This window comes from Cervus canadensis, chromosome 1, assembly GCF_019320065.1.
Source record: "Cervus canadensis isolate Bull #8, Minnesota chromosome 1, ASM1932006v1, whole genome shotgun sequence".
In the NCBI taxonomy this organism is placed as follows: Eukaryota; Metazoa; Chordata; class Mammalia; order Artiodactyla; family Cervidae; genus Cervus; species Cervus canadensis.
Window position 1 is genome coordinate 75,759,942 of NC_057386.1, and position 26,603 is coordinate 75,786,544.

The 26,603-nt window shown below is 36.8% G+C and overlaps 1 protein-coding gene across 2 annotated transcripts; it reads right to left on the reverse strand.

The window, feature by feature from the left end:
* Window positions 1-274: 274 nt before the first annotated feature.
* Window positions 275-26,236, reverse strand: ELMOD2 (ELMO domain containing 2). 2 transcript variants are annotated; one of them, XM_043485856.1, is made up of 9 exons: window positions 26,091-26,236; window positions 24,832-24,982; window positions 23,526-23,554; window positions 18,348-18,445; window positions 16,406-16,535; window positions 13,883-14,016; window positions 11,754-11,822; window positions 10,789-10,922; window positions 275-3,841 (listed from the first exon to the last, which is right to left on the reverse strand). In XM_043485856.1, the coding sequence occupies exons 2-9, from the start codon at window positions 24,971-24,973 to the stop codon at window positions 3,696-3,698; spliced, it is 882 nt and encodes a 293-aa protein (XP_043341791.1). In that variant the 5' UTR covers window positions 24,974-24,982; window positions 26,091-26,236; the 3' UTR covers window positions 275-3,695. The 2 variants fall into 2 exon arrangements, with proteins under 2 accessions (XP_043341791.1, XP_043341800.1); XM_043485865.1 differs by lacking the exon at window positions 26,091-26,236 and adding an exon at window positions 25,449-25,572.
* Between the last annotated feature and the right edge of the window lie 367 nt (window positions 26,237-26,603).

A 26,603-nucleotide genomic window follows, 5' to 3' on the forward strand; every position in this document is an offset into this window, starting at 1 on the left:
TTTATTCCTAGCCTTTCTAAGAATGGAGGGTGGTGATGGTAGTTTCTTTTCTGCGCTATAACCAATTGTTCTTATCCAATAACCTTTTAAATTGGTAATCAGTGGATGAGTTAAAGTCATAAAAATAAAAAAATTTTCTGTATATTCTGATTTTACTCTACAGGAAAATGATTAAAGGATTAAATGAAAAAAGTATTATTTCATGAACATAAATGACATAAATAAGGGATGAGGAAGATGGGAAGGAGCAGAAGTATTAATAGAAAGGCTTATGACAATTTCAACATGTTTTTATTTGCTCACAACATTCCAAACAAAACAGCATTACATTTCAACTATTGCTTTTACATAGGAAGTTAACTGCTTTATCCAAAGTAGACAGAAATCTATTTCTTTATGTTGCCAACCAGCACTCTTTCCCCCAGGGAAAGCTACTGCTTAAATATTTTTTGAATACTTTAACAGAAACATAGCCTTGCCCTATAAGAGTAATGTTGTAGTTGGGTCTTACCTGCACTACATTTAAACATTTTTCTTATCCAGAGCTGAAGCTAGGAAAAAAAAGGCTCACTCATGATTTTTCTCAGATTTTTATCAACTCCAGGAATCCTCATTTAAAAAAATCAGAGAGGTTCATAAATATGAAATTGAAATTAAGCCTCCCCAGAAGTTGGGTGGACCATTTATCCTGAGAAAATAGCTGCTGGTCCCCAATTCAAAAGGATAATAAACATTATTGCCCTTCAAGCCAAATGTCTTCTCTTTGTGCCAAGATAACATGTAATCTTTCCTGCTCTGGCAATGAACACTCCTCCTTCACATTCCTCTAATGTTTCTCCTTTTAGCAAATCTTTGACCAAGTTCTATTTCACTGAATGCAAAGGGGAGAAATAGCACATAAACAACTATGGACACCGGAATAAAAATGAAGAGTACATATATTTTCACATAGAAAAATACATACAAATCCAAGTAGCTCATTTTAGAAAAAAAAAATCAGGACAGGCATTTTTAAGAAAAAGATTCTGCTTTCTCAATTATAAATGGTGCCAGTGAGACACTGATTTTTGTATCTAACTATATCACCATATTTATATATATAAAGAGGGGTTGGTCTAAGTTCACTGATATCCCCTGATTTCTCTCAATTCTTTAAAGATTGTCTTTCAGAATGTATTTAAACTGCAACTTGTAATTATATTTTTAGACTACTTTTATCACTGATTCACTCTTCAGTCTGGCACACACAAAAATTCATTTCAACACTGATTAACTTTTTTGACGCTAAAGCAAACAATTTCCCTTCTACTCAATTCTATCACTACGTTGGTATTTTATTACTATAGAAACAGGTAAGATTCTAAATATGGATTTTTAGGCTACCTAAAATTCTAACATACATATGTTGAAAGCAAGGAAAAGTAGGATGGCAGACACAATTATCTTATTTCTCTTTTCATGTATGTCACTATCACATGAAAATCAGAAGGCTCATGTTACATTCTAATTTACAACTGGTGACATTTAGCTTGGCTTTCAAACTATCAAATCTTAGAATCTATTTGTGGCTTTCAACCAACTTACTATAGAATTGTCTGAAATGGTTACAGATAATCTTAAACAAAAACAGAGCAATATATTATACAAACAAAGGTGGACTTAAATAATATATTATTGAACAAAATTTCAAATGACATTTAAAAAACATTATTATTAAAGAATTATTAAAAAGGTTTTTCTTCCCCCTAGGAGAAACTTAATTACTTGAAAAGTTTCCCGTTCTATACTTGAATCATTCTTTAAAAGCACACTGACAAAGGTTTATATCAGTTCAAGACCTCATCTATTAAAAGATTAAATATAAAGGTAAGCATTTTCTACGCGAAAACTAAAAGACTAACAATCACTTCCCATGTAATGATAAACACCCTGATAAAATGAACTTTAATGGCTAATACCTGATTCTTATCTCATAGAACTCTGGCTGGATGATAAAGTATAGAAAACATTTAAAGAGATGAAGTCAAGGTATTCCTAGGATTGAGAAGTCTCCCACAAGAAACCTGTTTTAAAATTCCTATAATACAGAAAATCTAAACCACTATCATAGTAAAATTGAACCCAATTATAACATTTTATCTTGTTGAGAAAAGAAGAATTTCAATGCATATGTTTTTTTTTTTTTTTGGCATGCACTTTTAATGTATGTGCTATACAACACCACATCTGTTATTTCCCAATTGAATATTTTATATCACTCTTCTCTTTGGCAAGTTTAAAGAGAGAAGTCTGTCAGTGACATAAACAAATACTTGAAAGTTTTAGGTCTTGATATATCATATAAAAGCCAGTCCTTAAATGCTTGATAAGTACCACTTTAAAGATGTATTAACTATCATCACATTTTAGATTATATTATGTATTTAATAGGCTGCTTTCTGTAGGATTTAAGGAGGATTTGGTAATCAGATGGACCTATCTTTAAACTCTTTTAGTTTTGCTATGAGTACAAATGTCAAACACACAAGGAAGAAACTGTTCCTGTTAGAATCTCATCACTTTATAATCCTTGACAGCAGTCGCTGCTCTCCTGAGATTTTCAGAGAATAAAGCTATACAGAATGCACAGCCATCATCCTCAGGCTACTTTAGAATCCCACAGACCATTACAGAACACCCACAAGGTCATACATCATTATCTAGAAACATGGTGGCGTCAAAGCAAAGAGTGGCAAGACTTAACAGTAAGTAAACTCAACCAACACTGCTTAACTGAGATCTTTAAAAAGCTTTGCTTTTCTCTTGTTAAAATTCGAAGACAGCTTTATTGAAATAGCACCTGTTCTTTGAGTATAATCAAGATTTTCTTAGCAGAGCATCTCTTTTCATAAACGTACACCGACAGAGAGGCCTCATAAAAGCCCTCACACCAAGCAGTAAAATTTCTTCTTTGTAGCTGATAAAAAAGCAAATACTGAAGATGAGAAAATGTCTTTAAAGCTTTAGAATTACACTGTGATGTTTCAAAGTGTGTTATTTAAAAACAAAAGAGCTAATCACTGATACTGTCATTCTCTCATTACCTATTACATGAAATAATCAGACAAACCAAAAAGAAGGCCATAATTCTGTCTTCTCTGACAAAGAGCATCTCTCTGTATGCTCCTGTTGCTCCTATGAGGCAACATTATGACGGGTGATTGAGATGCAAACAAAGAGAACCATGACGAACTACTCTGTTAATTAACCTACAAATAAAATACGGCAAAGAAAAAAAAAATCATTTCCAGACTAAAAACCAAAAACTCTTAACAGAGCTTTGAAAAGATACCAACTTGATAGTTACAACACATAAAAATGAAAACTGACTTTTACACATTTTAATCAATCAATTTAACAAAAATACCTGATTTGTACTTTTACACTGAATGGGTTAAGTCCCAAGCTCCAAACTGTAGCAGTTCATGTGACTCTACAGAGGGGATCTTTGGAAGATAAGGTACCTTTGGAGGACAGTGTATTAACAAGTGTAAACATACACTGATTGTCCACTAGCTTTCTTAAATAGAATTTCTGAAATATTTTTGTAGGAAATTATATATATGGTGTGTAATTGATCAGATAATTTCTGTTACAACATATAAATTCTGCTGTGTGTGCAAAATGTGGTAGAAATAGAAGATACTACGGATGACTCATATTTTTAAAGTAAGTGACACATTACAATCCAGTAAGAGTCCTTTAATCTTTTCATGAAACTTCTCTCTGTACACGTTGAAATACATAATGCTTTCTGGCTTTTCCTCGAACCAAAACTTGTCAAACTCATAGACAAGATAACCTGCAGTTGAAAAAAAACACAAAAAACACATAAATATAGTGCTCAATAATGAAATCACACCCAACCATCTCATTTTAAAAGTGTATAACCATTTTTTAAATTCCTTATTAGGATTCAATGAGCAGAAACCATCTTTAAGAGAAACCTGAAGAACTTACTAAAAAGTATTTTTGTATGTTCAAAATAAATACCAACTTTAATAAGATAGAGTACATTTATTCTTTGTCTCAAAAAAATCAACAAAAGTCTTCAAATTTAGATACTATCAAAAGATACCCTGAGAATAGGGGGAGAAGTAATCTCCAGAGATCCCTGAAACAGAAAAATGAAAGTACAAGAAAATGTCAGGCATGGATAAAGTACAAAAAAATCTGTGTTTTCTACTTGATTTATAAATGAGTTACTTCTGCTTTTTTCAACGAACTGTCAAGCACCTTCTCTTTTTGAAAAGAATACATGAGCACTAAATAGGCTTAATATTTTTGTTTTTCAATATCCTCATTACAACAGCCAAATTAACACTCAAAATGTTAAATGTATTTAATGAAGATGAACATGTAAATAGACATATTTACAACAGCAAAATGTGAATTTAAAACTGCTCCTAAACCTATTTGGATTCAACCAGATGCATTTATTTAATTATTGAACAAACGCTACTATAGCCCTGGCCATGTGCTCATTGACTCTCATAGCAGTCCTACGATCCAGTGCTGTGCTAGCCCCTTTCTTCTGCAGAGGAAACAGAGGTGCAGAGAAGTTAAATGACTCGCCCAAACCACAGTCTGCAAGTGGTCTCTGTTATTTTATAGATCAGACTTGGTTTCCACCAGCATCTCATTCCCTCTTCTGAAAGGCTGTTCAAGAAGTGACAGAAGTGACCTATTTCAGATAAATGGGGGAATATAGCCAGTGACTTTACATCAGAGAGTGACTACACTATCACAAATTGCATAGTATGAAATGACTGTAAATTCCATTTTAAAATATTAGTTATAAAGCAAACAATAACAGACAAGCACCCTACACTTCAACAGTGAAATATCATTTCATAAGAAGGTCAACTGAAGAAAGATTTCAGATTAATCCCTTGATAACAGATCTTTGTCAACCGGGGTATGTGACAGAATCAAAGAATAAGGCCTCTTTGAGCAGACAGACACCATCTGCTTCCTGTTCCCAAGAAACAAGCTGAGGATGGTGATCTGGTAATTATCTTTAACTAATATTTTACATCTTTCTTTCATTTAAAATTTATTCTGTGTATACATTATCACAACAGTACGTACTACTCATCCATATATAAATTGAGTCTGTTCTCTCGCACCCTATCCCCAATATCATAATAGGGATGTACAATCAGAAACTTTGGAGGTGTAATGCTCTTGGTAGTATTAAAAGTCAGACATCCAACTAAATTTTACAGAACACAGCTTGTTTTAGTATTTCTGGCTATCAGGTTTTAGCTATTTACCATAACTTTAAATTGCTTTTCATTGCCTATTCAAATGACTATACAGTCTAGAACCAACTGCTCAAGGGTAAAACACTAGTAGTTTCTTGTTTCAGAGTGAGGTGGTTATAATGTAAACTGGTGTCAGAAAAAGAATGACTCAATAAAACGGAGACTGTAAGTTGACTTGATGAGACATGAGGAAACTGCAAGAGACGATACCAAAATTCTAGGATGCTGACAGGCCCATAAGCGGCATAAGACTCCTAAAGCCTGTTAGAAAGTGATAGAAAAGGGTTGTTCCTATAAAGCACCTCTATTGTCCTTTGACTCCAGGAGTTTAAAACACCAGACTTGACAGAAATACCATACAAAATTTCTAAACTTACAATTCCATGTATGCTTCTACTGTCCCTAACCAAAGCTGCAGGGGCACTTGAGGTTTCCCCACAGGGATTAAAAATAGGAGGACGACAGGAACAGGAATTAACAGGTATGAGGGATGTTACTGGGGTGATACAAATGTTCTAAAACTGGATTATGGTGACAGTTGTACAAGTAAGTAAATTTATTGAAACTCACTGAACTGCACACTTAAAACAGGTGAATTTTATGGTATGTAAATTACACCTCAATAAAGCTATTAACAGTCATAGCCTTTTTATTATACAAATTTAAGAGTTCATTTTTGGAACCTCCACACCAATGGTTGGTGACTTCCCAGGATGACGGTGACTATGTGCTTACATGTTAGATATACAAAGGGTGACAACAGAACTAAGAAGCTAATTACCACTTGCTGCTTCTAGTCTTGTCCATGGAAGATGATAACAACAAAATGGCATGAGAGACAAGGAGGAGAGTGGAGACAGATACAGATCACAGGGAAATAGACAATGTGAAAGCTAATCTTTTTATACAGTTCTTTCTTTTAGATAGAAACTATGACCTTGGAACTGACTTGTGCGAATGAATTGGGCTCAATCTCCCAACAAAGAAAGGTAACTATGTTCAAAAGATAAGTTTTCAAATTATCTTCCAGTTAGAATATGCTTCTTCTAATAAGAGTAGAAAATTGGACTAAAGATTTACTGAGCATGGCCCCGCTCACCAGAACAAGACCCAGTTTCCCCCTCAGTCAGTCTCTCCCATCAGGAAGCTTCCATAAGCCTCTTATCCTTATCCATCAGACGGCAGAAAGAGTGAAAACCACAATCACAGAAAACTAACCACACTGATCACATGGACCACAGCCTTGTCCAGCTCAATGAAACTATGACCCATGTCCTGTAGGTTCACCTAAGACAGACGCGTCATGGTGGAGAGTTCTGATAAAACATGGTTCACTGGAGAAGGCAATGGCAAACCACTTCAGTATTCTTGCCTTGAGAAACCCAACAGTTCAGTTCAGTCGCTCACCCCGTCCGACTCTTTGCAACCCCACGGACCGCAGCACGCCAGGCCTCCCTGTCCATTGCAACTCCTGGAGTCCACCCAAACTCATGTCCATTGAGTCGGTGATGCCATCCAACCATCTTATCCTCTGTCGTCCCCTTCTCCTCCTGCCTTCAATCTTTCCCAGCATCAGGGTCTTTTCTAATGAGTCAGCTCTTCGCATCAGGTGGCCAAAGTATTGGAGTTTCAACTTCAACATCAGTCCTTCCAATGAACACCCAGGACTGATCTCCTTTAGGATGGACTGGTTGGATCTTCCTGCAGTCCAAGGGACTCTCAAGAGTCTTTTCCAACACCACAGTTCAAAAGCATCGATTCTTCAGCACTCAGCTTTCTTTATAGTCCAACTCTCACATCCATACATGACTACTGGAAAAACAATAGCCTTGATGCTGGGAAAGATTGAAAGCAGGAGGAGAAGGGGACGACAGAGGATTAGATGGTTGGATGGCATCACCGACTCAATGGACATGAGTTTTGAGTAAGTTCCAGGAGCTGGTGATGGACAGGGAAGCATGGTGTGCTGCAGTCCATGGGGTCACAACTGAGGGACTGAACTGAACTGAACTGAATAAGAGCAGAATGTTAACTAAGACATTACAGTCAATTCTGAGGGGGTAACTTTTGTGTAAAAGATAAGTGTATGTGTGTCTTTATGTGTGTGTGTTTGCTTTAAATGTTTCAAGAAATTTGAAAAACATTAGCTTCACTGCTTCCTGGATGATCCACAGGTCTTATGGATCTGAGTGATAGAAACAAAGCAACTGAGAAGGTCCTATAATGACTTTGCCACCGCACATATTACTGTGATGATGTTCCTAGTCAGGAGCCAAAGCAGATGCTGGTATTGAAAGCACTGTAAGCAACACTATTCAAAGATGCTCCAGGTACCCCTCTGCGGGGGAAAAATGTTGGACAGAGTTCATTTTGTACCGCATTCTCACTTGTCACTCTAGTACATTTATTTAAATATGGTAAAATGCTGAGCAGGGGATAGTATTTTGGTTGTTTATTTTCCTATTTGTTTTTGTGTTCAACAAGCAGCATTATACAAGCATATATTCATAGAGAAGACAAATAATCTGGAGACAGCTGGCCAAGCCCCAGGAGTTTCAGCCCTTTGCACAAAGTCAATGAGAGATTTAGGAGAAGAAATCAAATAAGACTAGAGGAGGGAAAAACAGTTTTTCAGTAACAAGATGAAAGAAAACAACTATATTTTCATTTTAAATAACTATACTTTCAATGTGGACATCTAGAAGAGGGTCATGACTGAAAGACTAGGGAAAAAGCTATGACAGTAACCTAGTAACAGAGTAACATTACAGTTACAATGGGACAGAAATAGGTGGACAAATTCAAGAGAAATTTAGGAAGGAGACAAACCTGGAAATTCAGGATTAGTAAAGAGAAAAGGAAAGATATTCCCATTTGAATGCAGAGTTCCAAAGAATAGCAAGGAGAAATAAGAAAACCTTCCTCAGCGATCAATGCAAAGAAATAGAGGAAAACAACAGAATGGGAAAGACTAGAGAATTAGAGATACCAAGGGAACATTCCATGCAAAGATGGGTTCGATAAAGGACAGAAATGGTATGGACCTAAGAGAAGCAGAAGATATTAAGAAGAGATGGCAAGAATACAAAGAAGAACTGTGCAAAAAATATCTTCACGACCCAGATAATCACAATGGTGTGATCACTCACCTAGAGCCAGACATCCTGGAATGTGAAGTCAGGTGGGCCTTAGAAAGCATCACTATGAACAAAGCTAGTGGAGATGATGGAATTCCAGTTGAGCTATTTCAAATCCTGAAAGATGATGCTGTGAAAGTGCTGCACTCAATATGCCAGCAAATTTGGAAAACTCAGCAGTGGCCACAGGACTGGAAAAGGTCAGTTTTCATTCCAATCCCCAAAAAAGGCAATCCCAAAGAATGCTCAAACTACCACACAATTGCACTCATCTCACACGCTAGTAAAGTAATGCTCAAAATTCTCCAAGCCAGGCTTCAGCAATACGTGAACCGTGAACTTACAGATGTTCAAGCTGGTTTTAGAAAAGGCAGAGGAACCAGAGATCAAATTGCCAACATCCACTGGATCATTGAAAAACCAAGAAGGTTCTATAAAAACATGTATTTCTGCTTTATTGACTATGCCAAAGTCTTTGAGTGTGTGGATCACAATAAACTGTGGAAAATTCTGAAAGAGATGGGAATACCAGACCACCTGACCCACCTCTTGAGAAACTTATATGCAGGTCAAGAAGCAACAGTTAGAACTGGACATGGAACAAAAGACTGGTTCCAAAAAAGAAAAGGAGTACGTCAAGGCTGTATATTGTCACCCTGCTTATTTAACTTCTATGCAGAGTATATCATGAGAAACGCTGGGCTGGAAGAAGCACAAGCTGGAATCAAGATTGCCAGGAGAAATATCAATAACCTCAGATATGCAGATGACACCACCCTTATGGCAGAAAGTGAAGAGGAACTAAAAAGCCTCTTGATGAAAGTGAAAGAGGAGAGTGAAAAAGTTGGCTTAAAGCTCAACATTTGGAAAACTAAGATCATGGCATCCGGTCCCACCACTTCATGGCAAATAGATGGGGAGACAGTGGAAACAGTGTCAGACTTTATTTTTTTTTGGCTCCAAAATCACTGCAGATGGTGACTGCAGCCATGAAATTAAAAGACGCTTACTCCTTGGAAGGAAAGTTATGACCAACCTAGACAGCATATTAAAAAGCAGAGACATTACTTTGCCAACAAAGGTCCGTCTGGTCAAGGCTATGGTTTTTCCAGTGGTCATGTATGGATGTGAGAGTTGGGCTGTGAAGAAAGCTGGGCACTGAAGAATTGATGCTTTTGAACTGTGGTATTGGAGAAGACTCTTGAGAGTCCCTTGGACTGCAAGGAGATCCAACCTTAGTTCATCCTAAAGAAGATTGGTCCTGGGTGTTCACTGGAAGGACTGATGTTGAAGCTGAAACTCCAATACTTTGGCCACCTCATGCGAAGAGTTGACTCATTGGAAAAGACCCTGATGCTGGGAGGGATTGGGGGCAGGAGGAGAAGGGGATGACAGAGGATGAGAAGGCTGGATGGCATCACTGACTCGATGGACATGAGTTTGAGTAAACTCCGGGAGTTGGTGATGGACAGGGAGGCCTGGTGTGCTGTGATTCATGGGGTCACAAAGAGTCGGACACGACTGAGAGACTGGATTGAACTGAACTGAACTGAACTGAACTGAACTGAAAGGCAGGGGAGGTTATGGAACTGGAGACCTGGATGACTCCTTTGAGAATGGATAAAGATGATATGATCTGGACACTTAGTATCTAAGTACTTTCCTATATCCTATCTAAAGACACAAAAAGATCAAGAAAAATGAGAGTATGAAGCCAGGCTAAATCTGAATTCTTTGCTTCTGAGCAATATCTTCAGAAGATGCATTTATTCACATTAAACCTTCAAGATTCAAATATCATTAAAATAAAAGTTAAAGGAACAGTTGTAACATGACTGTTTTAGGAAGAGTTACTAGATAGCCCCAACCTAATATAAAAAAACCTGATCTTGAAATAAGGGGTGTGTGTGTGTGAAACATTCCTTTAAACTTTCTTACATAAGTAACCAAATTATCTATCTGTCCTTGATTCAACAGCATTCATTAACCACTACATAAGAAGAAAAATTCATCTGTAGTTGACTGGAAAATGAATGTCTACAGAAAAACTGCATAAATACTAAATTTGCATACATGTCAAAAAACTGCCTCACTGAATTTTTTACATCAGCAAATATATAAACTGAAGTAGAAAATACTCTTGGAAACCCATATTCCATCATCTTGTTTTTCAAAGATACTAAATAGTAAAATGACAAGCATACATTATATATTTGATCGAGGTAGTATATTATATATTACATATATAATATTATATATATTAAGTATATATATATACACACACTTTACTAAGGATTTAAAAATTTTCCTAGAAATACCTACTTTTAACTCACTTCAGTACTCACAATAAAACTGGTGAAAGTGTTCCATTGTTGGTATACCAGGAACAAAGTTGTAGAGGTGAAACTTCAAAGCTTCACTCTTCAGTAAGCTATAAGCCATCTCTGTAAGATTGATTCCAACTATTGCATAAGAATACCTATGTCAGAAACATTACCAGTTATCCCAGCTAGTCAAAGAGTTCATAAAGTAAATTTTAAACTAGGCAAGGAATTAGTAAAATGTTACTGATTAATTTCTAACCCAGTATTGATTTTAAAATAATTTCTATGTATTAAGAAAGTAAACCAGAATTGATTAAAAATTTTTGTTCTTTAGAGCCTACTGATTTTCTGGATCTAATCTAAAACATGAAAATAAAGCTCTGGTCACATGACTATCTAAAACCAAAATCCTTTTTAAAAAATCCAGAAGAGTACTACATACAACCTCACTGATTTCTAAAATACACTGGGTAATCTGGTAGTTTCTCCATTATCAGGGTATTTATTTTTATGATATAATACTGTTATCAATATAATGCTTTTTCAAAGATAGGTATCATTGAAACATTAAAAATAAGTAATGATAAAGCTAATAATTGCAAAGAATCTGACACAACTTAGCAACTGAACAACAAAGCTAATATCTATTTACATTTTGCTTCACAAATTTAAAAGTTATATCTCATTTCCTATTCCTATTTCAAAGCCATTTCCCATTCCCATTTTCAAATCTTCCTCAGAAAATTTTTAAAAGGTCCTTATTTCCATTTTATAGATAAACTGTATCTTGTGATAAAAATAACTGAAATACATACAAAATCAGTTTATGATCACATATATTAAAATAATGTCATGCAGTATTATTTATAAAGTTCTTATTAACTAAAATAATCTAATTAGAAAAATCCCTGAAATACTTTCAAATTCAGATCTTCTAATTAACTTAAATTCAAGAGTTTACAGTTTCTTTAATATATCCAGCTTACCCTAATTTTGGATGATTTGAACGGGAAAGAATCTGATGAGCTTCACTGGTGTAATTTTCACTGAAATATCTGAAAAAGTTTAAGAAAAATAACAAAATTAACATGCCATTCAAACTGAAGATACTCAGAAGCAATTTTAAAAGCTACAGTCAAAATGACAGTCTTATTGCCAAAAGTACCCCAATCTCCATCTCAAATCCTTTAGTGACTCTGAGATGTTTCTCAATCAAAACTTAATTCTGAGCCATCAGGCCTATCTAGTATAGGATATGGGTCCTTTGCTAGATTTTGAAGTATTTTGACAAAAAAATGATCCAACAAGAGATTTTTTTTTTTAATCCATCTTAAGGAAAATCTAGAGTTCTGTCTGTTTGTTCCACATTTCTTATAAAATAGTCACTGTCTACCTCTTGGGACACTTCCTTTCACCTGAGTTCATTCCTTCTGTTGTGACTTAAATCTGTACTGCTTAATGCCATTGTCAATGCAATCAGAAGAAAGTCAATAGCCTTCCTTTTGCTTAAAAACCAAATAAAAACAAAACCCTCCTTAATGAGTGGTATAACTAAAATACTGGCCATAAAACAGAAGTATTAGCAGGTACAGAAGAGAAATATATAAAGGCTCATACATCCTATTGGTGTGTACTAATGCAACCTCTTTTGAGTTCTTATAGACCAAATCTTATAGAGAAGTCAGAGCTAATTTTCTATTTTCAACCATTTCTAGTACATCAATGGCCACCAAACAGTATATCTGGATTGCAGTCATTTTTCAAATTAGTAGCTACTAGCTCTAAATAGAGTAAAAATATCTGCAAATTATTTAAAGGTCTATCAGAACCCCTTACCACAGAACTGAATCAAATCCTATTAAATTATTTAAGTTTTAAGCTAAATTATCTTCTGACAAGTGCTGAAAATCTTGATTTCTGACGAAATGAGCCAAAAGCAAGGTTACTCAGCAAAAGAAAGGAAACATCAGAAGAAAGTGTATCTAACAGCTACAATTATCTGTGTAGTTTACAAGTACCAAGAAAAAAAGGACTTTAAAGGCTAAAAACAAAAGATCTACATGTTCTGAACCATAATAAATTTTAAAATACTTTAGAATTTTCCCAAGTGAAAGCAAACTGCATTTATTCTACTTAAATTCAAGTTTCTGTTTATCAAAGTGGAAAACTAGCAATCTCATTTTTTTGTAATTATTATTATCATTATTTTTCAGACTACTGTGCTTTATTTTTGAAAAGTAGACATATAGGGAACCTTCCTACTCATAAATTTAGGTATTACAGAAAATTAAATACTTTTGTTACCGGAAAAAACCCTGTAAATATCAAAGCCCTACTGTATCTTCTATTTTCCTCCCAAATAGCCTTATCCATATTGATCTAGATACTTTTTCTCAATATTAACATAAATTAGCTCAGTTTGGGAATTAATTCTTTCACAGTAACAATTATATGAACTTTGTTATGATTAGGGTTCCCACCCTAGGCATTTTATAAGCCTATAAATCACTACTCAAGGACAGGCCCAAATACTAGAATATCTCCATGTGCACATTCATATCCATATTAATCTTCCAGGTTAATTTCTAAAATAGAGTTGGTTATCAATTCTAATTTTAGTTACATATTTTGAGATTTCACATATACGCCCAAGCATAAATATTAAAAAAAGAAAAACAAGAGAGAATTCATATAGACTCTGAAAAGTCAAGGATTTAGATCAGTTGTCACAGATGGTGAAGAATAAGTGTGAAGCACATTTTCATCTTGTGTGCTTGTATTTCCTAAAATGGAATCAGAGAGCCAAGAGAGATGAGGCAAAAGGATATAAAGAGTAAGAAAAGAGTATATACAATTCCTTAAAAGGTATCAGAAACGTAGGAAGAGACAGAGGAAAAGTTGGTAAGTAAAGAAATCATATACACACACACACACAAAGCATATGGCCAACATCTTCAAATTTTTGCCAGCATATTAGTAACTACTAAGAGTGCAGCAGCTACTAAAATTCAGAGATAGTATGAAACAACCAGATTAATTCTTACTAAAACTTAACAAGATTGGAGATTACATGGAATTTCATTTAGAGAAGAAAAGAAAGTTTATTTTCACTTACACAAGATTGATTAATCCAAGTATGCCCATGCCTCTGAAGTCTGTTTTGGGATCATCACCCTGGAAACCAATGTCAGCCCACTGCTTGGAGATTCTAGCCTTCAACTTTTTCGTGGGCATGAGAAGATTCCAGAGCTGTATAAACATGCTTCCATATTACAAACAATAGTGATGCTCTTAATTACCAAGACATTTTCCTTCTCACAGCTGATATACTGGTAAGCTGAATGCTTTCAGTTAAACTACTTTTGCAGACAAATCACAGGCTCAACAAAGACTATAGAGAACGTTTCAGTTATCCTAAAATATGTAGCACACTTATTCCAGTGTAAAAGATTGATATAAATAAAGAACAACAGATTTTGAAAAGGTAACAAATACACAGAAATCTAAAACAATGACATGTCTTTACTTACTAAGTAATATATATACACTAGAATTGGTAACTGCTTTCTTGAGAAGAACACAGTGCTAGACACTTGCCCCTCGCCTCAAACACTATATTCTTAAGTAGGCTTTATTCTAATGGCGGGTGATTAGTCCCTAGTCAGAGGGACTACAAGTCTGAGATAAGGAGGGGATCATGGAGAAACAATACTGGTAATATTAAAACCTATATGATCATTATTTTTACAAATTTTCATAGCTGTAAAAGAAAAAAGTATGACCTGTCTGTAAGTAAATATATTCCCCAAGACTGAGGATTTAAGAACAGCTATCAACTATTGGATAGCAACAGACTAATCAATGAAAACTAAAGTTTTAAAAAAAAATCAGTCATTTTCCAAATTCAACACCACAAGTCATCAAACAAAACAGACTTACAAAAGTTGATAAGAAAGTTTGTGAAAACTTGCAGAACAGAAATACTTGCTTTTTTTTTTTCCATTTCACTATCATTTCAGGCATTGTTGAGTAAAGGACTCCTAATGAAAGGAGTATCCTGTTACCTAGAATGAAATGTGAAGACTTTGTGACCTTACTGTGAGGCAGGGTCAGGACTCTGGTCCTGAAGCTAATACAGTCATGAGACTGGGTTTTCTCTGGTCCCTCCTCTCATCACTAACACATGCATCTGCTCACCTTAGCGTCTCTCCATGAGCTCAGCAAGCATTTGATTATGCCAGGAATGAGGCCCACAATGATGTGGTGAGAGACAAGTTAAGACCACTAATACTCAAAATCTACTATGTGTAAATATCAAATTTCTGGGTTTCACTCCTGGAGATTCTGATTTCACAGGCCAACGTGGAACTCTGGATTCTAAACGTTAAAACACTGGTTAACTTTAGTGAAGGTGGCCCTTAGACTGCACTTAGAGAGACATGAATCTCCTCAGCCCCTGACCCTGCTGAGTTTGTGTGAGGCTGGGTGATTCACTGCCAGCCACCAGCTCTTCACCTTTCAGTAAGTTCCATGATGAATCACCAAGATGAAAATTCCCCTGACTAAAATGCTAGGACTTGGGTCTTATTCCTCTAAAGAGAAGAGATGGTGTAGAGAGGGTCTGACGTTAAGGCAACAGTGATGATGAGAAGGTTATAAAGAGGAGTCCAGTCTCAGTGAGTGCCAGGCACTCAACCCACAGCAAAAGTCCTCTGAGTAGTTTTATTATCCTCTTTGCCAAAATCAAGTTTTGTTTTTAAAGTTCGGTGCCGTGTATATTTATACTCTTTCTGAAAACAAGGAAAAAGTTTTGTTGTTTTTAAACTTGTCTCTCACTGTTACTTAGATACTCTCTTACTGGAATGATGTTTCTTTCCACAGCACTTTTAGTTTATAACTAAACTAAACACCAGGTGCTCTGTGCTGTCTTCCCTAACTTTAAACATTAAAAAATACAATTAGAATAGGTGAAGTGGACGGGCAGGTGACTCATTTCTATTTCAGAACTGATCATTCTAAGATCTTCCTGAAGCAAATGACTTCATCTTCTCTAGGCCCCAGAACTAAACTCATCCCTCAAACAAAGGTACTAAAGTAGATGATTTGGAAAGCTTGCTCCAGGTCTAATCTCTCATTTCAGCATTGCACCGACCTTACTGCACCGACCTTTCTACTCCAGAAATAAGAAACAGGAAGTTTCTAAGTAAATTTCTTTACTCCCTTGATTTTTAAATCTATTGTGGCAATATTCAGCACGTTTCATAAATCCCCAAAGATCATTTCAGACATAATGATCTGCAAAGGGGCCTCCATGTTCAGTTTGAGAGGAAGCTGAACAGATGCCTAATTTGCATGAGGGATTCTATGAGACGTGGGGAAAGTCTGAAGCTTGCGGACCCATACTTCTCAGCTGAAAAGATCTCCCTTTTTATGATTTATTTCAGAATTAAACAAACATTAAAATATATAAAATTATAAAAACAGTTAATGAAAAATCTTTCACCAGCATGATTACATTTTCTAAAAGGCAAAGAAATCAGATAGCTGTGTAAGCCTCTAGACATTGCACAAGGCCTTACTATCTTAAACCTGATTTATTTTCCAGTGTCACTCCAAATACAGAATGCCAAAAACTTACCTTGATAAGCAGCTTTTCATGTTGCAGGTTATCAGAATCATACGGCTTTTTTCTCACACTTTCTACATCCAAATAGAGCTGTTTATAACCAGATATCTGTAGTAAGCATGCCTTCATGCTGATTTTAAAACTGAAAATGATAAAAATTGTTATTTTTAAAAAACATACCTTCCTACCACAATAAAGCAACACCTTTCATAGCATGTGGTTCATATGTCTATTTAGAAAGCAATTTCTAGTTTTCAGTTGAATACAATAAGCATCAAAAGCCTCTGAAAACACAAAACATTATACAAAGTATCACACAGGATAAGACAGAACAAGGCCTAGAAAGAGAGCAAGATGTGTAGGAAAAACAAACTCTGCAAACTGTAAAATGCGCAAATCCTTCATTTGTTCACTTCTCTCACATTTTCTCTGAGCAATCTCACACATTTCCCAATTCTTACTGCCCAATATTCAATGCAGACCTGGTTTTCCAAGGATGCAACAACGCACATCGCCATGACACGTTCTCCCAGTTCTCCCAAACACAACAGCTTATCTTCCCTGAAGAAGCACGCTCTTTCTCAACTCAGTCTCTCAGTCTACTCACAGAATCACTAAGCTAGTTCCCCAAGCTAGAATGCTCTGAGTTCTGACATTCCTCTCCATCAAAAACACATCAAAAAGTCCCTGAGCCCTTATCCTTTGTGGCTCTGAACTGTCCTTTAAAGGCCCCATCACATATCTGTTTAACCTGGTATATTTATGGCTTCATCGTCTCTTGTCCAAACAACTCAGTTTCCTGTTTTGTCTTTATCCCTTCTACCAGCCTCCTATATCCTCAAATTTACCCTCCATCTTCCTAAAATACATATCTGATCATGCAGCTTGTTTGCTTTAAAAAAAGAAAGAAAACAGAGGACAAATCCAAGTTTCTCAGTGTGACCTGTGAGCCTTCTCGCAGTGTCTCTGATCTCGCCCCCCCACTCACTTCTTCCACCTCTGGTCCGTGCCTATGCAGCGCTCTGGCTACAAAGGGCGCCCTACCATTTCCAGATACTCAAGGACCCTGTGCCTTGTAGCCTCTTTCTCTGCATGAAATGTTCTCTCCGACCCACTCAATGAGGGACAGCTCAAACGTTCCCTTTTCTGTGGAATTATCATCTCAGTTCTCTCCTGTACCTTTCCCTGTTTCAGCCTAAATAATGACTCCTTCCTCAATATCCACATAGAAAATACCAAATGAAAGAAAAATTGCTAAGTATTTACTATCTCAATAAACTTGTGCTGAGAACACAAAACTGGAATAAGTCAAGTCTTTCTCTTATGGAACTCAGAACTCATTCGGGGAGGAGCAAGAGTAAATTAGCAACTACAGGATAATGGGTTAAATGTGTAACAGAGGACCTTCCTGGAGGAGGATGGAGGAACTGAATTTTCAAAGACAAAGAAGGACACAGGTGCTGAAGTTGCATTTAACTTTGGGAAAGTAATGGTAAGCTATTTTAGAGAAGGCAGATGATAAATTGGCAATAGTACTGGATTGGGACCCAGTGAGTGAGTGAAGTCGCTCAGTCGTGTCCAACTTTTTGCGATCCCATGGATTCTAGCCTACCAGACTCCTCCATCTATGGGATTTTCCAGGCAAGAGTATACTGGGGTTACCATTTTCTTCTCCAGGGGATCTTCCCGACCCAGGGATCGAACCCGGGACGCCCACATTAAAAGCAGACACTTTACCGTCTGAGCTACCAGGGAAGTCCTGGGACTCAAAGATACAGGTTTTAGATCTCCTACTACTCACCTCTCTGGACCTCACTTCCTCATCGAGTGAAGTGTAAGGATTGAATTGGATGATTTTCACAAACCTTTCACCTCTAATGTTTCACAACTTTGTGTGATCTTTAACCTCACAGGATGTAAGCACACGATAAATGAGAATACTGTAAAAACACACCTGTCATCCTTCTCAGGGTTAATATTCTTTTCCTTCATTATATCTTCTACACATCTGTCCACTTCACTCTGAACAACAAGTGGAGCTCTCTGTAAAACCTATTTGTGTGAAAGAAAGCTGTATGAGAAAAATCTCTTATAGCTGGGGGAAAAAAGGAGTATTTTCAACAGGGCAATTGTGCTGTCTTTTTATTACTGAGTTCTAAAAAGTTCTTTACTGGATATAAGTCCTTAATCAGGCATATGTTCTATAAATGTTTTCTCTGTGGCTTGCCAATTCATTTCTTAAAGGCGTTTTTGATAAGTAGTTTTTCTTCTGATGAAGTCTAATTTTTCTATTTTCTTCTTAAATGGTAATGCTATGTCTTCTCTAAAAGAAACTTCTGCTTAACCCATGGTAGAAGATGTATATTCTCCTATGGTTTCTTTGAGAAGTCTTAACATTTTAAATATAGGTCTAAAGTCCATATCAAATTAATTTCACAAGAAGAGTGTGATAGGAGCCTCCCCACCCGCTACCCTCCCAATTTGGTTCCAGCTGTTCCTGTACTTTATTGGTTTTCCAATACTTTCCTGATCTCACTGAATTGCTTTAGTATTCTTTTTAAAAATTACATGTGGTCTATTTCTCTTCTCTCACCTGTTATATTTATCTCTCTGCCTAGAAAGTCTTGGAAGTCAGATAGTATATGTCCTTTAACTTTGTTCTTTGAGAAGACTATTTGGGCTATACTAGGTCCCTTAAAATTCTGTATCAACTTTAAATAAGCTTGCCACTCCCTTCAAAAATAACTTGCTGGGATTTTGACTGGAATTGCATTGAATCCACAGGTCAGTTTGGGCATTGGCATCATAACAACATTGACTCTTCTAATTGATGAATACAGTATATCTTTCCATTTTAAGTTTTCTCAGGAAAAGGAGTTGTAAAGTGGAAGTCTTACACAGCTTTCATTAAATTTATCCCTGGGTATTTTATATTGCTGGATGCTACTTTAAGTGGAATTATTCTTTTTGTTTTTCTGAAGTTTATCTTAACATACAGAAACATACTATGTCCTATGACATTGCTAAATTCATTTACTAATAACACTAGTAATTTTTAGATTTCTTAGGATTTTCTATACTCACAAACTATGCCATCTGTTAATAAAGACAGTTTATTTCTTTTCACTCATTATGTCTTAGATTTATTTTCTTTGCCTTACTACACTGCTTAGGTCTTCCAGCACAATACTGGATAAAAGGAGAGTAAACATCATTTTTTCCAACTGAACGTGCAGAGCATTCAATATTTCAGTGTTGTATATCATGCCAGCCTTTAATATGACAATGAAGTTCCTTTTATTCTCAGTTAGTTGAGTGTTTTTGACCATGAATGGGTATTAAGTTCTGTCAAAACAGTTTTTTTAATATCTACTGAAATGACCATATTTTTCTGATTTACTTTGTTAATGTGGCAAGTTACATTCACTGACTTTGAAAACATTATTATTTTTATATATTACTAATTCCATATTAACATCTCTAGTCTTAAAACAACCATGTGGATATTAATACCTTTCTTTTACAATGAGTACTCTTGCACAAAGTCAAAGAAAGTGACAGAATCAGAACTTACACTTTTTTCACAGAAATAAAGAAGTACAGCAAGTTAATGGAAATATCACAAAATTAGAAATCAGTTTTACTCTACAAAGTACTGATAAATGAAATATACAAATGAGATGAAACACACACCATAAATTATATGTCTAAACTGATGAGACTTCACCCATTAGCTTATTGACAAGTTTACGCTAGATTTAAAACTTCAAGAAAACAAAGCTCCTCTGATTTAATTCAGTAAGTATTTAACCACCCATTTGTTGACCATTTCTTTTTAGTATGCTCTTGAAAACACAATTAGCAATTTTTAAATAATAAAATAATAAGAATATAATTTTAATGTTTAGTTCTCTAGTGAACTTTAGTAGCCAATAAAGGAGATAAAAGATAATGAACATTTTATTTTCTTTAAACTTGTAACTACTACCTTAAAGCTTCCAGACACTTCACCTTAGCCCACCTTACCTCTTACATCTCCAGATGCCTGTTTATAATTACATTAGATTTTGTTCTTTACTTCCTGTTTCATATCCCAAAGGCCCTGATGGAATGTTGAACATATAGCAACCACTCAAATCTTTGCTCAAGGATTTGACTAAGGCACTAGAGCTCTTAAAAAGTAACATATACAGTCTCACTTAATTCGGGCATAATTTTACAACACACGAAATCCCATTAGCAAATTCCATGACTGAAAATGTTAAAATCAATTTTAGTAATAAGTTATACAGACAGATCTGTGAAAGAGAGTTCCTAGTTCCAGAATCTCTCCAGATATTCATCTACAATTTATGATGTTGTTACTTCATGAAATTGTGTTCCAGGTTATTAAAGGAACTATATGAGTGGACACGTGTAAACAAATTTTTAGAATCACTCTAGATCCCTATAGTCTCATTAAAAAAGGAGAGAAAGAGATTCTGAACAAAATAAGATTCTATAAGATTCTGAACAAAAAGGTAGGACTCTGAACTGCTCCCCACCACAATATTCATTCATGAGTTATACTGACCATTTATAAATAAAACACTAAATCAGTAAAGCACCTATTTTATAGGTCACTCTCCAGAACTTAACTGATAAGCTTGCAACATTCAACAGTGTCCATTTTCTTTCTGGCATGAATCAGGAACTCATATCAGTATCATTAGACAGTAGTAACAAGTCAACATTTTTTGACCCTAAACTCTAGATCCATATTGTACATCACGACCAAATACAAACATATATGAATATCTAAAAAAGTTATAGATGCATAGTGACAGTGAAGTCGCTCAGTTGTGTTCGACTCTGTAACCCCATGGACTGCAACATGCCAGGCTTCCCTGTCCATCACCAACTCCTGAACTCAAACTCATGTCCATCGTGTTGGTGATGCCATCCAAGCATCTCATCCTCTGTCATCCCCTTCTCCTCCCACCTTCAAACTTTCCCAGCATCAGGATCTTTTCAAATGAGTCAGTTCTTCATATCAAGTGGCCAAAGTATTGGAGCTTCAGCTTCAACATCAGTCCATCCAATGAATATTTAGGACTGACTTCCTTTAGGATGGACTGGTTGGATCTCCTTGCAGTCCAAGGGACTCTCAAGAGTCTTTTCTACAACACAGCTCAAAAGCATCGATTCTTCAGTGCTCAGCTTTCTTTATAGTCCAACTCTCACATCCATACATGACCACTGAAAAAACCATAGCTTTGACTAGATGGACCTTTGTTGGCAAAGTAATGTCTCTGCTTTTATATGCTGTCTAGGTTGGTCATAGCTTTTCTTCCAAGGAGCAAGTGTCTTTTAATTTCATGGCTGCAGTCACCATCTGCAGTGATTTTGGAGTCCAAAAAAATAGTCTCTCACTGTTCCCATTGCTTCCCCATCTATTTGCCATGAAGTGATGGGACCGGATGCCATGATCTTAGTTTTCTGAATGTTGAGTTTTAAGCCAATTTTTTCATTTTCCTCTTTTACTTTCATCAAGAGGCTCTTTAGTTCTTCTTCGCTTTCAGCCATAAGGGTGAAGTCATCTACATGTCTGAGGTTATTGCTATTTCTTTAGGCAATATTGATTCCAGCTTGTGCTTCATCCAGCCTGGCATTTCACATGATATACTGCATATAAGTTAAATAAACAGGGTGACAATATACAGTCTTGACGTATACATCCTTTCCTGATGTGGAACCAGTCTATTGTTCCATGTCCAGTTCTAACTGTTGCTTCTTGACCTGCATATAGATTTCTCAGGAGGCAGGTCAGGCAGTCTTGTATTCCCATCTCTTTAAGAATTTTCCACAGTTTGTTGTGATCCACTATGTTATTCAAACAAGAGTCTAGATGGCCCATACTCTACCTCTGCCAAACCAACTAATCTATACACAGAGGAAAAAAACTGTGAACTACTATAGGGAAGTATAGCATGTGTTAGACTGAATAATCAGTCCCCATTTTTCATTCCCATGCAAGTGAATTATATACCCACACGTCTAACATGGGTTTATGGTGAGCCATATTGTATTTCTCCATCCCTTGACTTGGGCTTGGCCATGTAACTTACTCTAGGCATATTAATGACACATGACACAAGAAAACTTAAAATATGTTTGTGTGGTTGGAGCTCCAACGGATTCACTATGAATCAATCTGGATTCTTTTCAATGTGGATCCCAGAATGAGATAACTGGAACAGACCTGAACTTGGCACCAGCTTGAGGAAGAGCCTGTCCAGTCGGCCCACAGATATATGAGCCAAGAAATAACTAACTTTGGTATATGTCACTGAGATTTTATAAGTCTGTTACACAGAAGACTCTTAAAAGAGTCCCTTGGGATGCAAGGAGATCAAGGCAGTCAATCCTGAAGGAAATTAGCCCTGAATATTCATTGGAAGGAGTGATGCTGAAGCTGAAGCTCCAATACTTTGGCCACCTGATGCAAAGAGGCGACTCACTGAAAAAGACTCTGATGCTGCGAAAGAGTGAAGACAAAATGAGAAGTGGGTGGCAGAGGATGAGATGGTTGGATAGCATCACTGACTCGATGGACATGAATTTGAGCAAACTGTGGAGACAGTGGAGGACTGAGGAGCCTACAGTCCATGAGGTCACAAAGAGTTGGACACAACTTAGTGACTAAACAACAACAACAATACGGCAATAACTAACTAATAGCATGAGTAATAAAAAGTGACTTATTTTAGATCAAAAGGTTTTCTATAGAAAACCCAAATAACTATCCAAACCTATCCTAAGGACACAATCTATGAGAAAGCTTTCCCCCTAAACACTTTCCTTTCCCACAAGTTATCAAGTTTTGAGGTAAAATAAACAAGCAAAACCTCAGAACGGAACAAATTATTCAAATACTTCTTTGTGACAAGTATTGCACGCTCCTCCCCTGCCCCCACACACAAAGAGAAAAAAGAATACTACTTCTTAAGTGGGAAAACTTCACCCAACACTCTGCAGCAAAGACTCTTCTAGTAGCACACTAAAAATAATTAACTCTAAAATGAGACATTCTTTTAAAGAAAAAGTATCTCCAAGTTAATTTTCTAGCATTATTACCTTGATATGAGCCTACCTTATTCTTGGAGTATGTCAAGGAATTTTCTGAAAAGAAGAAAAAGAATATTACTTAAATAGTTTGTGAATTACTCTATAAACAAATACTATAAATACTGAGAAAATAAATTATTTTAATAGCTCTAGATGATATAATAATTTTTACATTTTTTTTTCTTATCAAGAAATACTTTGCTCTCCTCAGAGCAGTCAAAAAGGCAACTCTTAAGATCAACCAAGAATGTAAGTCAGCCAGAAAGTTGTTAAAAATCTTGGGAAGTAATTACCCTGCAGTCATCCAGATGCCCTGAGGTTCCCTCCCTGACTGCCATTCTCTGCCTGTTGTCTTGGCTACCAATACCCACTCCTCAAATCTAACAGCGGTGGATTTCTTAGTTGAAGCGCACTTGTTCAACACAAAAGAGGTTTTGGTTAAGTCGTGATTTTCCCATTTAACAGCGAACATGAAGTGCAGTCCACCCCTGGTCTGCCTTACTCTGGTCAAAGAGAAATGACCTCAATCGCACTTCTCATTCATCTGTGTTCTAATTTAAGGTGATATTTTCAATACAGCATGGAAAGCTGATCAATTTTAGAAAGTTCTAGAGCAGCACTGTTCAACAGAAATATAATGCAAGCCCAAATGTGAACCATGTATGTTCACATTTAACATTTACATCTTAACATTTTCTAGTAGCCATACAAGAGTAACAGAAACTGATAAAAGTAACAATATATTTTAACCCAAGGATCCAAAATATCATCACTTCAACATACAATGAATATAAACAATTATTAGTGAGACACCTTTACATTCTTTTTTCACATAGTCTTTGAAATCCAGCATATATTTTATACCGCTGCACATCTCAATTCAAACTAATCACATTACAAGTGTTCAATAGCCACATGTGGCTATTGGCTACACAGTATATGACAGAGCAGATTTCCAGTCTAATGATCTTTCTTAGGGATTACCAGATACCTATGATTGTTCTTTCATGAACTACATTGAGAGATTAAGACTGAAGGATGCTGAATGTCAAAATGGATCTCCTTTACTTAAGTGAAAATTTCAAAGGGGTAATAGAAGTAGAGAGGTATTTTTTTCTAGAAAGTAGGTTGCAACCATAATCTAAGATACAACTGATGAATTAAATAATTGTTTCTTTTTCCATAAAATCAGTTTTAGAGTTAGATGGATTCAAAGATAATGAAACAGATTAAGTGATTTGATCATGATACACAAGAGCATTTGTCACTATCAGTACTGAGAAAAATAGAATCTTATTTGTTTTTAATCATTCTTTTTTGAAAAACATTACCTATCCTGTGCGTCCTTTGTGCACCTACATAGGTATCAAAAATTCGCTGCAATTCACATTTTCCAGTCATCTGTCGTAAGAGCCATTTCATCCAAAATCGAAAAAAGTGCCCATAGAAGAACTCCCACAAAGCAATAAACATTTTTTTTCCCTGCAGAAGGAAATATATGACAGGTTTAATGACCCTAAATTAGGTTTTTAAAAAGGGAAAAATTAGTTTATTCAACTCATTGAATCCCAAATTATATTGTTAATCCATCATGTCTGTTTTGTAGTAGTGTTAGGCAGCTAGGAAAACAAAGACAGATGTCATATATGCCATTTACATTAAATGATGCTGGTCAAACGGTCTATTTACCTCTTTTAAACAATTAACTGTAAAAATCAAACTACTTACTTAGATTCAAGGTCTCGGTTCACTAATTTCTTATTGTTTGAGAATAGGGATCAACAGCCCAAGAACGAAAGAACCCCAGCTAAGGCAACGATTAAATCAAATATAGCATATATCAGAAATGTCTGTATAAGGAACAATTCTTCTTAACCCCGTGGATAATCCCAGTTACATGTGTCCCAGTCAGGCGATCCCAGCAAACAAAACACTACATATTGCTTACAAATTTAAGTACAGAAGTTGAACACGAAGTAGATCACACCCTGGCTAACTGCCGATTTTCCATTCAACAGGTGAAGGGCAGAAATACTGAGTGATAAACTACACCCTCTATAAAACTTAATTTTTATGCCCTAAGGAAAAAATCTTCGGTTCTTAAATGAAGCGGGGTCGGGGAAATTCAAGTCAGGAGGAATTACTTAAAAACGAAGGAAAAAGCTCATCTCCTTCCTGCCTTAAATATTCCCACCGATACATCGTCTCCCTAGGGATTGTCAAATTCGAAATCCCCTCAAGTCAGCGCAGAATCTGTGCAGAGACGGGCTGAACTGAGACTTTAAAAAGAATCCATTTGGTCCGCGCTCATCAGGACAAAAGAAGCCGAACTGCCAGGCAGAGGGAACGCCAGCCTCGCGGCGCCTGAGCTCCCCAAACCTCGGGGGGTCGCTGCGCCATCGAGCCCCCCTCCCGGAGTCTGGCCGAGCCCAGCTCGCGCCCCGCCCGCGAGTGGGAGGGAACGGCTCGCACAAAGCCCCGCCGGCCCGGACGCCCAGTGGACTTTCCACAGGACGCCGCGGGGCTCGCGCGCCTCCAGCGAAGCCGCACGCAAGCAGCACCCGGCGAGAGGAAAACAAACAGCAGCCACCTCACGGGAGCGGAAGAACTAGGAGGAGCGGGAGCTGCCTCGGTTTCCCCAACTGCAAACTGCCGGCAACGGAAACGACGCTACGAGCCGTGCGCTCCCTGCGAGCACCGCGACCCGGAAGTCAAGGAGCTAGGAGGTGGGAACGCCTTCCCGCGGACACTGCCGTCCCCGCCCCGCCCCCACCGGCTTCTCCGATTGGCCCGAGGCCCACCAATCGCGATCTCTGAAAGAATGACGAGCTGAGGGGCCCCGTCGCGCGTGCTCGGATGCTGGAGACGCCCGACAGTTGCCCTGACAACGGCTACCTCGCGACGTGTCTCCCATCAAAGATAGGTCTTTGTCAGAGCGGCTGTGAAGACTTCGCTCTCCTACAGCTTCAGGTCAGTTGCGCAAGTTCAAACCGTGTACTACTCCTACATTCCAAGCACTGGAGAAGCGATGTGTTTTGTGTAACTTTCATAGAGTCAAGGTTACGAAAGCACTTTCACCTACATTTAGTCTTAACTCTGTGAA